General features: G+C 43.3%; 1 protein-coding gene and 2 non-coding genes across 3 annotated transcripts in view; 2 read left to right on the top strand and 1 right to left on the bottom strand.

Moving 5' to 3' along the window:
* The window catches only part of invs (inversin), a 41,560-nt gene that overhangs the window by 7,224 nt on the left and 18,833 nt on the right, over nucleotides 1–15,503 (bottom strand). Inside the window, exons 16-17 of the mRNA XM_004541380.5 lie at nucleotides 13,580–14,147; nucleotides 12,605–12,756 (exon numbers count right to left, since the gene is read on the bottom strand). Coding sequence (XP_004541437.1) covers nucleotides 12,605–12,756; nucleotides 13,580–14,147 — 720 coding nt within the window. The remainder of the gene's footprint in view (nucleotides 1–12,604; nucleotides 12,757–13,579; nucleotides 14,148–15,503) is intronic.
* Nucleotides 3,019–3,091, top strand: trnat-ugu (transfer RNA threonine (anticodon UGU)). The gene has a single exon. It is a non-coding gene; the product is annotated as a tRNA-Thr (tRNA).
* Nucleotides 6,855–6,927, top strand: trnat-ugu (transfer RNA threonine (anticodon UGU)). The gene has a single exon. It is a non-coding gene; the product is annotated as a tRNA-Thr (tRNA).

Below are 15,503 nucleotides of genomic sequence, written 5' to 3'. Positions count from 1 at the left end.
GTAAAATCTAGCAAATGTGTGAGGTGAGGCCCAGGATGCAGCTGCACACATCGCCTGGACAGAAACTCCCTTAAAAAGAGTCTTGATGCATTCTTAATCATCCAGGTAATTAAATCTCAAAAGGTTGATTCTGTTCATCTGGACGTAGCGTTTTCAGAGGGAGAAATGTTTCGTCACTCATCCAAGTGATTTTTTCAGTCTCAGTAGACTGCAGGTTTCCCCAACCTTATAAACAGTAGATTGCACAATAACTGAAACCAGCCCACTGAATGAACAATGGGCTGTGAGGTCAGTTCCTTGATCAATAATATGCAAATTGTCATGCCCATTGATCAACAACCAGTTCAAAGCCAATTCGTTGATCAAAGACCACAGATCAATGGCCATGAGTACCATTCACAGAGAGTTGGGGAATGGCTGCAATCACAGCATTTTAAGATGGCAAAAGACGTACCATTAGGTCCCCTCCTTGATTCAGAGATGGTCTTTCCCTTTTCACGTAAATGGTAGGGGTGCAACGATACTCGTATCGATATTGAACCGTTCGATACAGTGCTTTCGGTTCGGTACGCATATGTATCGAACAATACAAAAATTTTAATTTATTTTATCAACTTTCCTTCTGACGATGCTGTCTGTGTTGAGCGCTCAGTGGATCTGCGCTCGACAGTGCAGCCTAGGCGGAGGAGTCGAATGCAGATTCACTGAGCGCAGGGCAAGCTAGCGAGACAGAAGTTAAGCTCTCCTTGCAACATGGCAAATTGAACCTCCCCCACCCTCATTCAGATCTGGCGTTTGGAACTATTTTGGTTTTCATGTGAAGTATGACCCTGAAGGTAAGCGCGTCATGGACTAAAGTAAAACAGTATGTTGGATGTGCCACGCAATGCTCAATTACATGGGTGGGAGCTAGTGTGTTAGCGCAGTTAGGCAGTTAGCTCGTTAACGTGTTGGCTGTCCAGCCCCACGCACGGGGCGATCTGCGGTAGCTCGTTAACGGAGATTTGCCGTGTTGTGGCGTTAACGTCATTTCAACGAGATTTTTTACACTGACAGCACTAGTGGGAACACAACGAATATGACTGCACATTTACGCCGACATCATCCTAGTGCAAAGACAAGTGGAAGCAGACAAAAACAACAAGCACGCATGCTACAAACTTTAACCGAGTCATTTGGACAGCCGTTAGCACAGGATTCTCCTTATGGGGACCTGATATGTTTAATATGCTGCTGAGACTATAGCCCAGAAGAAGCGTATAGTATAGCTTTTATTTTGGAAAGAGCCATTTCTCTGTAATAAACACTCTTTTCCAAAGATGAGTGATTCCTCAATCAGATACAGGGCTCGCAAAATCGCTAGCCCGACGTCCCGGGGCTAGCGATTTTTCCAGTCGGGCTACCAAAATCTATCTCTGCCCTGCCCGTCGGGCACTGTCGCACTGACAGAGGCAAGGCAGCCGGACATTGGCGCCACCGGGCCCTCTGACCACCACCGGTAGGCAACGGGTGAGGACACAACAAAGTGACAGCCAAAGAAAAGCTCACCACAAAACGGAAAAGTTATGACAAATCAGACTATAAGGCAAAAAGAAAGTGCAGCTTTATGGTTTCATGGACAAAGAATTTCTGTGGCTGCAATATGACAAGCTAAATAACCAGGGCTGCACATAAGTGGTCTGCAGGTGCGCATTCGCTGTCAAAATAAAAAACGCGCACAAGATAAGAAGTTGCAACGCGTGTTTGCGTACATAAGATTTTCAGGAGGAGGACAGACATTTGTTTAGAACTCTTAAAGATGTCGAAGAAGCTCCTTTAAGCAATTACTGTGATGTTCCTCCACCTCCAAAGAAATGTCAAAAGGAGTCCGAACCACAAAAGAAGCACGTATTCTCGGAAAAGTAGTTGCAGGAGGTGAGCTGGCTTCAAACAAATGATGAACGCACAGAGATGTGGTGCGGAATGTGCCGTGAAAATTTAATAAATGACAAGTTAAAAAGGCATGAACTTTTTTTTTTGTATCGAAAAAATATCGAACCGTGACACCAAAGTATCGAACCGAACCGTGAATTTTGTGTATCGTTGCACCCCTAGTAAGTGGCCTCCTTGACTCTCCGTTCAAACCAGCATTCCTACCTGTCCAGGATGTGTACATCCTCATCATTGAAAGAGTGTCCACTGGTCTGTAGGTGTAAATAGACTGCGGAGTCCTAGCCTGACGAGTACTACTTTAGAACCGGGGTTATGTTTTGCATTTTGTGTCACACTAGGGGGACAAATACTAATTCCCGGATTGCCAGACATGCCTGTTAAGAAGACAACTGTCCCCAGTAGTACATCACAGGGAAGAAGCTCCCACCTGTGAAGTCTCATGTCCAGTGGCATCGTCACTACAGAGGAAGCTACAGCTGCTAAGCTATCAGGCCTAGCAGCCTCTTGCACTGTTTGAGGCTAACTTGTGTTGCCTCTGTGAAACTGTGCTAGGGATGGCTGTATGGCCTTAAGATAGAAATGCTCTCACCCGGAGAAGTCTAGACCTGAGCCCTAAATGTAGATGGTCTCAATGTACTCTCTTTTACTAGGTAGAGGATCATCAGGGGGTCCTTTGTCCCTCTTTGGGGGACCCACTGGGTTTAAATCTGGGACTCTCCACCATTTGGATGAGAGGTGAAACATCTTCAAGCAACTTAAAGAAGTCCAGATGCTTTTCTTTCCAAGCTCCTTAGACTACTCTCTTCCACGTTTATCTGAAAGCCCAAATTCCCCGGGTGGTGTATAAGAGCATTTCACTGACAAGCCACCCCCTGGTAGTTGGGGGCTGCCACCAGCCTGTCGTCGAATATGTGACTAACCGAAAGCCTTTTCCATGAGCAGGGCCACTGCTGCCAAGGTGCATTTTACAAAACACCCTTGTAAGAGCACTCCTTTAACTGGTTGATCAAGTTCAGTTCACACCCATGCTTGTGCAATGGTCTGATTGTCTATATGTAGTGTATCCATGGGTGTTACTTCAGCAAAGGCCCTATAGCTCAGTGGTTAGAGCACTGGTCTTGTAAACCAGGGGTCGCGAGTTCAAATCTCGCTGGGGCCTAGTAAATGTTTTTGTCCTGTACATACCCCCCCGTCCTCCTTTAGGTGGACACATAAGCCCCTTTTCCATTAGAACCTACTCAGATCAACTCGCCACAGCTTGCCACGATTTGGATCAACAGCCTTTACTGTTAGCTAAATGATGCCCATGTTATATAGGCCTTCCTATATAATAGGCTGACATAGCGTCAGATGTAATTCAAAAAAGCCCACCTCTTCCTCACTTCCCTAGCAAAGAGGTTGGTTCGGTGAGACACTCGCTCATGCTACTCAGAGAACCAGGGATAAAAACATAACCTGAAGCTCTCTTTCATAGCATTCATTTTGTGTTTCACTATGAGAGAAATAGCGATTTAGTTAGTATTTTGTGCTTAGAAATATTAACTCCCAGATTGCCAGACATGACTAGAGATGGCACGATACCACTTTTTTATGTCCGATACCGATACCGATATCATAAATTTGGATATCTGCCGATACCGATATGAATCCGATATAGTGTTTTTTAATCAACAAAACTGTTTTTTTAAATATCTTGCTGCATTTTGTATAAGTTCATACTCAAGTTTAAAACAACAACTACACTAAAGCTATTCTGTTATACCTGTATGCAAAAAAAAATATTTCATAGTTCAGCAATACTGATCAATCTAATAAACTTAAACCTACACCATCCTCCCTATTCTGGTATTTTAAAGAGTACTTAGCGTAAATATTAAGCAACCTAACTAATAGGGTTCCAACTCCCAGCAACAACAAAAATAAATAAATAAAAAATAGGGAACCACCCCTCACGCTCCACCTCATGATGCTTAATCGACGTAATCAACCTTAATTTGATGCAGTGTGAAAAAAAATGCACAGAAATCAATTATTTTTCAAGAAATATTAAATAGATTCAACATCTTTCTTCAACAAAATTGCAGACTGCACAGATGGTACCTTCCCAAAGGAAAAAAGTACTATAGCTTACTAGGGTATATATATTAGACTTAATAGTCACTATATACAGTAATTGACTTCTATTCCATCCATCCATTTTCATCCGCAATAATATGCAAATTGTCATGCCCATTGATCAACAACCAGTTCAAAGCCAATTCGTTGATCAAAGACCACAGATCAATGGCCATGAGTACCATTCACAGAGAGTTGGGGAATGGCTGCAATCACAGCATTTTAAGATGGCAAAAGACGTACCATTAGGTCCCCTCCTTGATTCAGAGATGGTCTTTCCCTTTTCACGTAAATGGTAGGGGTGCAACGATACTCGTATCGATATTGAACCGTTCGATACAGTGCTTTCGGTTCGGTACGCATATGTATCGAACAATACAAAAATTTTAATTTATTTTATCAACTTTCCTTCTGACGATGCTGTCTGTGTTGAGCGCTCAGTGGATCTGCGCTCGACAGTGCAGCCTAGGCGGAGGAGTCGAATGCAGATTCACTGAGCGCAGGGCAAGCTAGCGAGACAGAAGTTAAGCTCTCCTTGCAACATGGCAAATTGAACCTCCCCCACCCTCATTCAGATCTGGTGTTTGGAACTATTTTGGTTTTCATGTGAAGTATGACCCTGAAGGTAAGCGCGTCATGGACTAAAGTAAAACAGTATGTTGGATGTGCCACGCAATGCTCAATTACATGGGTGGGAGCTAGTGTGTTAGCGCAGTTAGGCAGTTAGCTCGTTAACGTGTTGGCTGTCCAGCCCCACGCACGGGGCGATCTGCGGTAGCTCGTTAACGGAGATTTGCCGTGTTGTGGCGTTAACGTCATTTCAACGAGATTTTTTACACTGACAGCACTAGTGGGAACACAACGAATATGACTGCACATTTACACCGACATCATCCTAGTGCAAAGACAAGTGGAAGCAGACAAAAACAACAAGCACGCATGCTACAAACTTTAACCGAGTCATTTGGACAGCCGTTAGCACAGGATTCTCCTTATGGGGACCTGATATGTTTAATATGCTGCTGAGACTATAGCCCAGAAGAAGCGTATAGTATAGCTTTTATTTTGGAAAGAGCCATTTCTCTGTAATAAACACTCTTTTCCAAAGATGAGTGATTCCTCAATCAGATACAGGGCTCGCAAAATCGCTAGCCCGACGTCCCGGGGCTAGCGATTTTTCCAGTCGGGCTACCAAAATCTATCTCTGCCCTGCCCGTCGGGCACTGTCGCACTGACAGAGGCGAGGCAGCCGGACATTGGCGCCACCGGGCCCTCTGACCACCACCGGTAGGCAACGGGTGAGGACACAACAAAGTGACAGCCAAAGAAAAGCTCACCACAAAACGGAAAAGTTATGACAAATCAGACTATAAGGCAAAAAGAAAGTGCAGCTTTATGGTTTCATGGACAAAGAATTTCTGTGGCTGCAATATGACAAGCTAAATAACCAGGGCTGCACATAAGTGGTCTGCAGGTGCGCATTCGCTGTCAAAATAAAAAACGCGCACAAGATAAGAAGTTGCAACGCGTGTTTGCGTACATAAGATTTTCAGGAGGAGGACAGACATTTGTTTAGAACTCTTAAAGATGTCGAAGAAGCTCCTTTAAGCAATTACTGTGATGTTCCTCCACCTCCAAAGAAATGTCAAAAGGAGTCCGAACCACAAAAGAAGCACGTATTCTCGGAAAAGTAGTTGCAGGAGGTGAGCTGGCTTCAAACAAATGATGAACGCACAGAGATGTGGTGCGGAATGTGCCGTGAAAATTTAATAAATGACAAGTTAAAAAGGCATGAACTTTTTTTTTTGTATCGAAAAAATATCGAACCGTGACACCAAAGTATCGAACCGAACCGTGAATTTTGTGTATCGTTGCACCCCTAGTAAGTGGCCTCCTTGACTCTCCGTTCAAACCAGCATTCCTACCTGTCCAGGATGTGTACATCCTCATCATTGAAAGAGTGTCCACTGGTCTGTAGGTGTAAATAGACTGCGGAGTCCTAGCCTGACGAGTACTACTTTAGAACCGGGGTTATGTTTTGCATTTTGTGTCACACTAGGGGGACAAATACTAATTCCCGGATTGCCAGACATGCCTGTTAAGAAGACAACTGTCCCCAGTAGTACATCACAGGGAAGAAGCTCCCACCTGTGAAGTCTCATGTCCAGTGGCATCGTCACTACAGAGGAAGCTACAGCTGCTAAGCTATCAGGCCTAGCAGCCTCTTGCACTGTTTGAGGCTAACTTGTGTTGCCTCTGTGAAACTGTGCTAGGGATGGCTGTATGGCCTTAAGATAGAAATGCTCTCACCCGGAGAAGTCTAGACCTGAGCCCTAAATGTAGATGGTCTCAATGTACTCTCTTTTACTAGGTAGAGGATCATCAGGGGGTCCTTTGTCCCTCTTTGGGGGACCCACTGGGTTTAAATCTGGGACTCTCCACCATTTGGATGAGAGGTGAAACATCTTCAAGCAACTTAAAGAAGTCCAGATGCTTTTCTTTCCAAGCTCCTTAGACTACTCTCTTCCACGTTTATCTGAAAGCCCAAATTCCCCGGGTGGTGTATAAGAGCATTTCACTGACAAGCCACCCCCTGGTAGTTGGGGGCTGCCACCAGCCTGTCGTCGAATATGTGACTAACCGAAAGCCTTTTCCATGAGCAGGGCCACTGCTGCCAAGGTGCATTTTACAAAACACCCTTGTAAGAGCACTCCTTTAACTGGTTGATCAAGTTCAGTTCACACCCATGCTTGTGCAATGGTCTGATTGTCTATATGTAGTGTATCCATGGGTGTTACTTCAGCAAAGGCCCTATAGCTCAGTGGTTAGAGCACTGGTCTTGTAAACCAGGGGTCGCGAGTTCAAATCTCGCTGGGGCCTAGTAAATGTTTTTGTCCTGTACATACCCCCCCGTCCTCCTTTAGGTGGACACATAAGCCCCTTTTCCATTAGAACCTACTCAGATCAACTCGCCACAGCTTGCCACGATTTGGATCAACAGCCTTTACTGTTAGCTAAATGATGCCCATGTTATATAGGCCTTCCTATATAATAGGCTGACATAGCGTCAGATGTAATTCAAAAAAGCCCACCTCTTCCTCACTTCCCTAGCAAAGAGGTTGGTTCGGTGAGACACTCGCTCATGCTACTCAGAGAACCAGGGATAAAAACATAACCTGAAGCTCTCTTTCATAGCATTCATTTTGTGTTTCACTATGAGAGAAATAGCGATTTAGTTAGTATTTTGTGCTTAGAAATATTAACTCCCAGATTGCCAGACATGACTAGAGATGGCACGATACCACTTTTTTATGTCCGATACCGATACCGATATCATAAATTTGGATATCTGCCGATACCGATATGAATCCGATATAGTGTTTTTTAATCAACAAAACTGTTTTTTTAAATATCTTGCTGCATTTTGTATAAGTTCATACTCAAGTTTAAAACAACAACTACACTAAAGCTATTCTGTTATACCTGTATGCAAAAAAAAATATTTCATAGTTCAGCAATACTGATCAATCTAATAAACTTAAACCTACACCATCCTCCCTATTCTGGTATTTTAAAGAGTACTTAGCGTAAATATTAAGCAACCTAACTAATAGGGTTCCAACTCCCAGCAACAACAAAAATAAATAAATAAAAAATAGGGAACCACCCCTCACGCTCCACCTCATGATGCTTAATCGACGTAATCAACCTTAATTTGATGCAGTGTGAAAAAAAAATGCACAGAAATCAATTATTTTTCAAGAAATATTAAATAGATTCAACATCTTTCTTCAACAAAATTGCAGACTGCACAGATGGTACCTTCTCAAAGGAAAAAGTACTATAGCTTACTAGGGTATATATATTAGACTTAATAGTCACTATATACAGTAATTGACTTCTATTCCATCCATCCATTTTCATCCGCTTTGTCCGGGGCCGGGTCGCGGGGGCAGCAGCCTAAGCAAAGAGGCCCAGACCTCCCTCTCCCCAGCCACCTCCTCCAGCTTATCCGGGGGAATACCAAGGCGTTCCCAGGCCAGCCGAGAGATATAATCTCTCCAGCATGTCCTGGGTCTGCCCCGGGGCCTCCTCCCGGTGGGACATGCCTGGAACACCTCACCCAGGAGGCGCCCAGGGGGCATCCTTGTCAGATGCCCGAACCACCTCAGCTGGCTCCTTTCGATGTGGAGCAGCAGCTGCTCTACTCTGAGCCCCTCCCGGATGGCCGAACTTCTCACCCTATCTCTAAGGGAGAGGCCAGCCACCCTTCGGAGGAAGCTCATTTCTGCCGCTTGTATCCGCGATCTCGTTCTTTCGGTCACTACCCACAGCTCGTGGCCATAGGTGAGGGTAGGGACGTAGATCGACCGGTAAATTGAGAGCTTCGCTTTTACACTCAGCTCCCTCTTCACCACCTATCGGCCCCCCTGGCTAAACTTTGCTAGATCCGCCCCTGCACAGTTACCAGCGTCAGCTACGTAGAAAAAGATCCTGGTGTAGAAAGTAATATTAAATAAATTCTAACAACAGCTTATCAAGCTTAAACATGCTGCTGTTGTTCAGCCGCTGGTTTCCTCTTTCTGGTGCAAAGTGGGCCAAAAACAAACAAGAGAGACGGACTCGCGACAGAAAAGCCGATCAGCTGATCATTAAGCAGTTTCATGATTGAAGTAGCAGCAGGAGAGGCAGTCGCTTGTTAAGGTTAACGCAGGAATGCTTTACAAACATTCAGAGATGGACTTACACACTTGCTTTACTTCTCTCGGGGATAACTTTGTCGGAGATGAAATGCCGGGTTGCTAGCGAAGCTCCACATGCTATCCAGACCACCGACAGGTCCTGCATGCCACAGCCGCTCTATCAGGTGATGCATACTGCTCCGACGTGCTAACGTTCTGAGGTGAGTTACGGCGTGTTGCAAGTTTTGTGAGGTGCTTTCGTGATATTTAATGGATCGGATTACATTTTTTATTTTTCTCCGATATCCGATCCAGTAATTTAGGTCAGTATCGGACCGATACCGATACGTAATATCGGATCGGTCCATCTCTAGACATGACTGTTAAGAAGACAACTGTCCCCAATAGCACTTCACAGGGGAGAATGTGCCAGGTTTGGTCCTGTTACATCTTGCCCATAAAACTGAGTAAATGTGAAGACCCCTGCTAATATAGGCCAGGGCAATTGCTCCTACTATGCAGTGGGAAAGGCGCTGTTTTGACATAGGCTTTCACATATTTGGTTTCCTTCGTGCTCTCAGTAGACCTAACCACTATCTACCAATATAAAGCCATCACCACCTATTTAATTGCAGGCTAACATAAAAGTTTCAATTTTTTTAATCGCAAGTCGTAGACTCCTTCCAAGAAATACCTGGAAGTCAGCCAAATACAGGTTAATCACTTTGGAACCCCATTTTATTGGCTTGTAGGTCATAGTTTTAAAGGACAGGTCAGGGAGCGGCACAGTGGCCCAGGACAGAATCTAGTTTTTTTTCTCACTGAGCTCCACTTGTTGTATGCTTACTACTCCACTTTTCATATGTACACTCTTTAGGGAGGGTGGGGTTTGCAGTTTCACTTGCCCACTTATTCTAAGGTGACTCCAGGACAGATTTTTACAAATTTCCTTTACAAGATCTAAGGGTTGAGACCAGCTCTAGGACTCTGTGGCGGGGTTTGTGTCCACTCATACAATTCAACTGGGGAGCTTTCATGTATGAGAGAAATACATTAACCACTACCAGTCTTGTTGTCTGGGACGTTAAAAATAATATTTAAACACATAAGTTTTTTATATTAGCAAATTAAACAAGTAATACATTTTTTTTTATCTGTGATGAAAACAAGATCTTGTTCTGACACAGATTTTTTAGATATAAGAGTGTTGGAAAGCTATTTTTAAAAATGGTTTATAATAATTAAGCGTGCAGGTGATAGCGTCCACAGTTCATACATCTGTCTACTTCAAGATACGAGAGACGGAGTAATAAAATGACTCTCGTGTGTGTGTGTGTGTGTGTGTGTGTGTTTGGGAGGGGGGGTGTTGTTAATGTGTGTGTTCAGCAGATAGCTCTACGCAGTCGTCTGACATTCCCCCTGACAGCTCTGAACTTTTCACAGTGCCAGCACTGTCAGGTAGAGAGGGAGGAGAGGCGAGAAGGGGGAGGGGAAAACAACGTCAGAAGACCGGATCGGACCGTGAGCAGAGAGGCTGTGCGGGCTTCTGTGTTTTGGCGCAGCAAGGCTTCTGTCTGTCCTCCCATCATCACCTGGTGATGTGTTAAGAAGGTCAGGCCTGTCTGTGAGGGCGAAACCTTACCAGAGCTTCCACGCGGGAAACCAGGCTGATACCGTCCCGGCGTGTGGATTGAAGCATTAGCCAGACATTTCCACGGGTCGCTTACAGTGTTTCTTACACAGCTGGATTTGTAACTTCTTCTTCTTTTAATCTTACAAAATCTTCAAATGCTAAAGCTTTAATTCATGCTGCACATCCGACTCACTGATTTCTCAGCCACTATTTTCTGCTAACTTAACCGAACACGAGTTCAAGGTTTAGCCAATTAAAAACATTCCTAATAAGCATATTTAACTCAGGAGTTGCAGCGTGCACGAGCTGCTTTAAAACTGCAAAGGGTCAGTGCACACCAAGAGTTCATCTACAACTATTAGAGTTAAAATTAAAGCTGCTTTTCCTACACTTGATATCCATTGTTTCTAATGTGGCAAAGTTGCAGGTGATAATTTCTATAACATGTTTATTAGCATGGCTGTCTTTTGGCCATTATTGCTTGTTTACAAACTGCAAGGTGCCTGCTTCTGTTAAGAGTGCTTTCCCAGCATCCTCATTTCCTATCATCTCTTTGCTCGCATGACAACACTCCTCCCCAAAAAAGTGTTTTTCGTGTTTTGGTGTGCACTCAGGCAGACTCACAGGTCACAGTGTTGCATTTGTTGAGCTTTTCAGCCACTAGAAACATTAAAACTTAATGTTTGGAAATTGAAAAGTCATTATTTCAGGGTATTTCAGTCAGCAACTACACTCAGGTAAGCTGCAGCATTTAAATGATGCTCATTTGATACTAAGGGGTCCAAAGTATGTCAAGAAAATATCACCCACATCACAAACAAGAGCAGCTTGAACCAGTGATATGAGGTAGGGTGGACCTGTGCTTCCATGCTGTTTATGCCAAATTCTGATCCTACCATCTGAATGTCACAGCAGAAACCAGGATTCAGTGGACCAGGCATGTTGTGTGCTCAGAGGTGCTCTTCTGCATACCTTGACTATAATGAGTAGTTAACTGAGTTACTGTTGCCTCTGGGCATTCTCCTCTATGGAAGCCCGTTTCCGCCACTAAAAAAAAAAGTATCCATAACTCGAAATATCGACTTATTAACTCAAAATTTCAACTTATTTTCTTGAAATTTTGACTTATTAACTTGAAATTTTAAGAAAAGTAACTCGATATTTTGAGTTATCTCTGCCATCAGTAATCTACGTGGACTGCACACTCAAAACCGGATCGCAACAAACTGGCGCTTTCAAGAGTACGTTTGCTGATAGTAACACCATGTGATTCAGCTCATAACACAAGCATTTCATCATTTGTGACGCTACGCTGAAAATAATCAGCAATTTGTGCATTCATGACTGGCTGTTATACTGGTAGCTTAACTGTAGCATTTGTAGCTGAGGGCTTCCGCTTCCGGGTAACAAGGAAATTACGTCATTCATGTAGATTACTGATTATTAACTCAAACTTTTGAAAAAAGTCAACATTTCAAGCTACTTTTCTCAAAATTTCAAATTAATAAGTCAAAATTTTGAGAAAGATAACTCGAAATTTAGAGTTTTGGATACTTTTTTTTTTTTTTAGTGGCAGAAACGGGCTTCCATACTCCTCTGACCTCTGGCATCAATAAGGGATTTCAAACTAGAGAACTGCTGCTCACTGGATGTCTTTTTTTTTTTCCAGTCCATTCAGAGATGATTGTGTGGGAAAATCCCAGAAGATCTACATTTTCTTTAACACTAAGATCTTTCTGTCATTCAACGTTTATAAGATATTGCTTACGGTCTGTTCTATACACCTTGATTTGTAGCTTCATCTGCTTTTAATACCACTTTTAATTAAGACGGGCAGATGCTCAATTCCTTAAACATCTTTAATAACACCACTGTTTCTCACTCATTACCTGACCGTTTCCTCTCTGACTTACAGTTTTGATCAAGTGACAATGATATTAAAACGCTCTGATCCATAGAAAAGTAGGCTTTTCATTCATTTTGCCCTTAGAGTTTGACCAGCCTGTGAAGTGTAGAAAATAATTTTTCTGCCGTATTTTGATGATCAGTTTCATCTTAACCAGGTCATCTTGACCACATCTACAAGCCGAAATACACTGAATCGCAGGTGTGTGATTGCCTGATTAGATATTTACATTAATGAGCAGGTGTGCCTAATAAAGTGTCTGGTGAGTGTAAATAAAGCAATAGAATGATTCGGGAAACTAAAAACAGTTTTGGGGCAGTATGCTGGTGATCTTACCGTAGATGCTTTGGAGCACAGAGCTCTTACTCTGTGTTGGCTTAGCAGGTTGAGCTCGGATTTCCACCTTCTTCCTGTTATGGGTGTAGTTTGAATGTCTGGACTCCACCTCTTCATGGGCTTTTACCTCCCTCCGTCTGCGTGCACAAAACCTGCAAACACACATCCACACAAACACATGCACGCAGTTCTATAAAAATCATCTCTAACAGCGTTCAAAGCTTTAAAAGCTGGCAAGTCCTCGCACTAATTCTCACTAAGCGTAAACAAAGTAAACAGTTTACTCAAGGAAATTAATAGGCAACATATACACAATATAACTGTGAAGCTGAGGAGAAACAGAGGGCCTCCTGCAGTGGACTGGCATCCACTAAGAGAAACGCAGTGTGTGCAAGACAGAGAGAAAAGCAACGAGAGGCTTCTGGTAGCTATTAGAGCAGCCCGGCTGAACTTTTAGCCTCTTGTTAAAATACTATGAAACTTCTAGATTACAGCCTTTATGTCCCACGTCTTCTTGTCTCAACCCTCTCCCACGCTCTCCCCCCCACTGCTCCACTGTTCATGGCATCCAGACTAAAGACGGGGGCGGGAAAGTATTCACAAGGGGGCACATGTGGGTGCCACATGGCACTGCCCCAAAATTTTGAATGCTAAATGCGGTCTGAATCGCTTCAAAAAAATTCATTTGTCCCAGCATCAATCAAGCATTTAAATAACAGTTTTTAAGATTATCTGCAATGTGTGTATTGAATGTTGTGATAGGCCCCTTTTTAAAATCTATTTATTAATTTCTCTTTTCTTTTAATGTTTACTGACTCTTAGTGAAGGCAGCTTCTGTGACGGCACTTGAGTCCACAAAAAATTTCCCTAAGGTGACAATAAAGTGTGCCTTATGATATCATACTGCGCTGCCAATCTCCCCCAACCCTCCTGGTACAAACACAAACACGATCAAGGAGAAAAATGTAAACTCGCCTTCTCCAGGCACGCTGGATGATGCGTGCAGCCTCGTTCCTCCTCCTGCGATGCTCCTTGTTGTACTCCCTGTGTGCACGTGTTGACATTGGTGCGTGTGCGGCAGATTGAGCCTTTCTTGGGGGGCTTTTGTGATCTACAGATGAACTCCTTCTTAATGAGGCTGAGCGAGTTTGGTCTTTGGTTGTGGCCTTCTCTGAAGTACGCGCCTTATGTCGTCTGTGTTTTTGTGGAGAGGTGTGGGCATTGGTAATTGCCCGGGCAGTCTGCACGCTCATGTGAGCATTACTCTTTTTTAGAGGCATGCAGTCTCTTCTACCGGCCTCAGTTTGGTCCACAGAGGAAACCGCTGTGGAAGGACTGGGTGAGTTTGACAAAAGTCGTTCCCTGAATTTGGGCATGGAGGGAGGTGTGGGTCTGAAGCCGGAAGGGGAGAGAAGTTCTGTCAGCCTTGTGGTCTGCAGAGCATCGGGGGAAGCATCACTGCTCACATGACTGCAGCCCAAAGCTTCAGGACAATCATGCGGTTCAGCTTCTTTACCTCTTCTAGAGGACCTGCTTTTGTGAACTGGTTGGAGTGGAGTTGAAATGAAAAAATAAAGATCATGTAAATGAATAAAACACCACTGTCTGTACTGTTTAGTCAAGATGAATGCATTTGCTCAATTAAAAGTTCATTTTAAACACCTAAAAAGTGTTTAAAATTAGTGTTTAAAAGTACACCTCTGTGCAATATCAATTTAAAGTCAATGATTCAAAATGCATTATTTCACAGAGTTAAATACTCCAGACTAAACTGACTATACAGGCTGCTGACCAACTAAATTGAGTCCACCTCTGATTTCTAGTTAGTTAATTGCATGAATGAGTTTATGAAATTAGCTTTGAAGACTGGAACTTCTCTCATTTTGGATCTGATGTGCTGTGCATATCTGTATATTTGCATCATGATTATACAAAATAATTTTTTTAGTGAAATTAAAAAATCTGATTGTCATCAAAAAGATGGTAAAGGACACGGGAAGATAAGTGAGCCACTAAAAATCAGCAAAGACTGAGCTGCAGCTGCAGAAAAGAACAGAACGAGCCACAAGATCACTAATCAGAAGTGTGGTGTAGTGGTTGTCCACAGACAGCGTGCTACTGCACAGCTTTGAAAGTAATTCAGACACAAGGGAGTCAAAGCTTTGTTGACAGCTTGGACAGTGTAAAGGACTGTCTACGATGGAGTCCAGCAAGTTCACTGCAAACCTGAGCGGGAAACTCAAAGGCAGTGGTTTGATGATATCAGACTCCATGATGGCAACAAGTATTACAGAAAATTATCAAAACAAATGAGCCAAATATTCCTGCATCACAAAGATCCAAAGCACACTGGCAGAATCGGTGTAAAGTAAAGTAAAAACTGGCCAAATGTGTTGCATGGCTTGAATCTAACAGAACACATTTGAGGTATGAAGGTGAAAAGCAGAGGAGCACAATCCTTTCCGCAAAGACCAGCTGAAAAAACCGTCCCAGGAGAATGGCAGAATATATCCTCAAATAAGTATGCAACAGTGACATCCATCATTCTGAAGAGGATTCAGTGTCTCATCAAAAAGAAAGGCAGACTTACAAAGTACTGATAAAACACTTTTACTGACTTCTGTTGCAGTGTGGTTTATATTTTTATCTATCTATCCATCCATCCATCCACTGACGCTTATCCTTTTTTAGGGTCGCGGGGGGTGCTGGAGCCTATCCCAGCTGTCCTAGGGTGAGAGGCAGAGTACACCCTGGACAGGTTGCCAGTCCGTCGCAGGGCTAACACATAGACAGAGACAACCATTCGCACTCACATTCACTCCCGCATTCACACCTTGTTTGTTTTTTTTAACAGGGTAAAATAAAGACAAGGGATGTGATTATGGTTAGTTATTAAAGC

Source organism: Maylandia zebra, linkage group LG11 (genome assembly GCF_041146795.1).
Source record: "Maylandia zebra isolate NMK-2024a linkage group LG11, Mzebra_GT3a, whole genome shotgun sequence".
NCBI lineage: Eukaryota > Metazoa > Chordata > Actinopteri > Cichliformes > Cichlidae > Maylandia > Maylandia zebra.
This window is presented reverse-complemented; position numbering and strand designations above follow the sequence as displayed.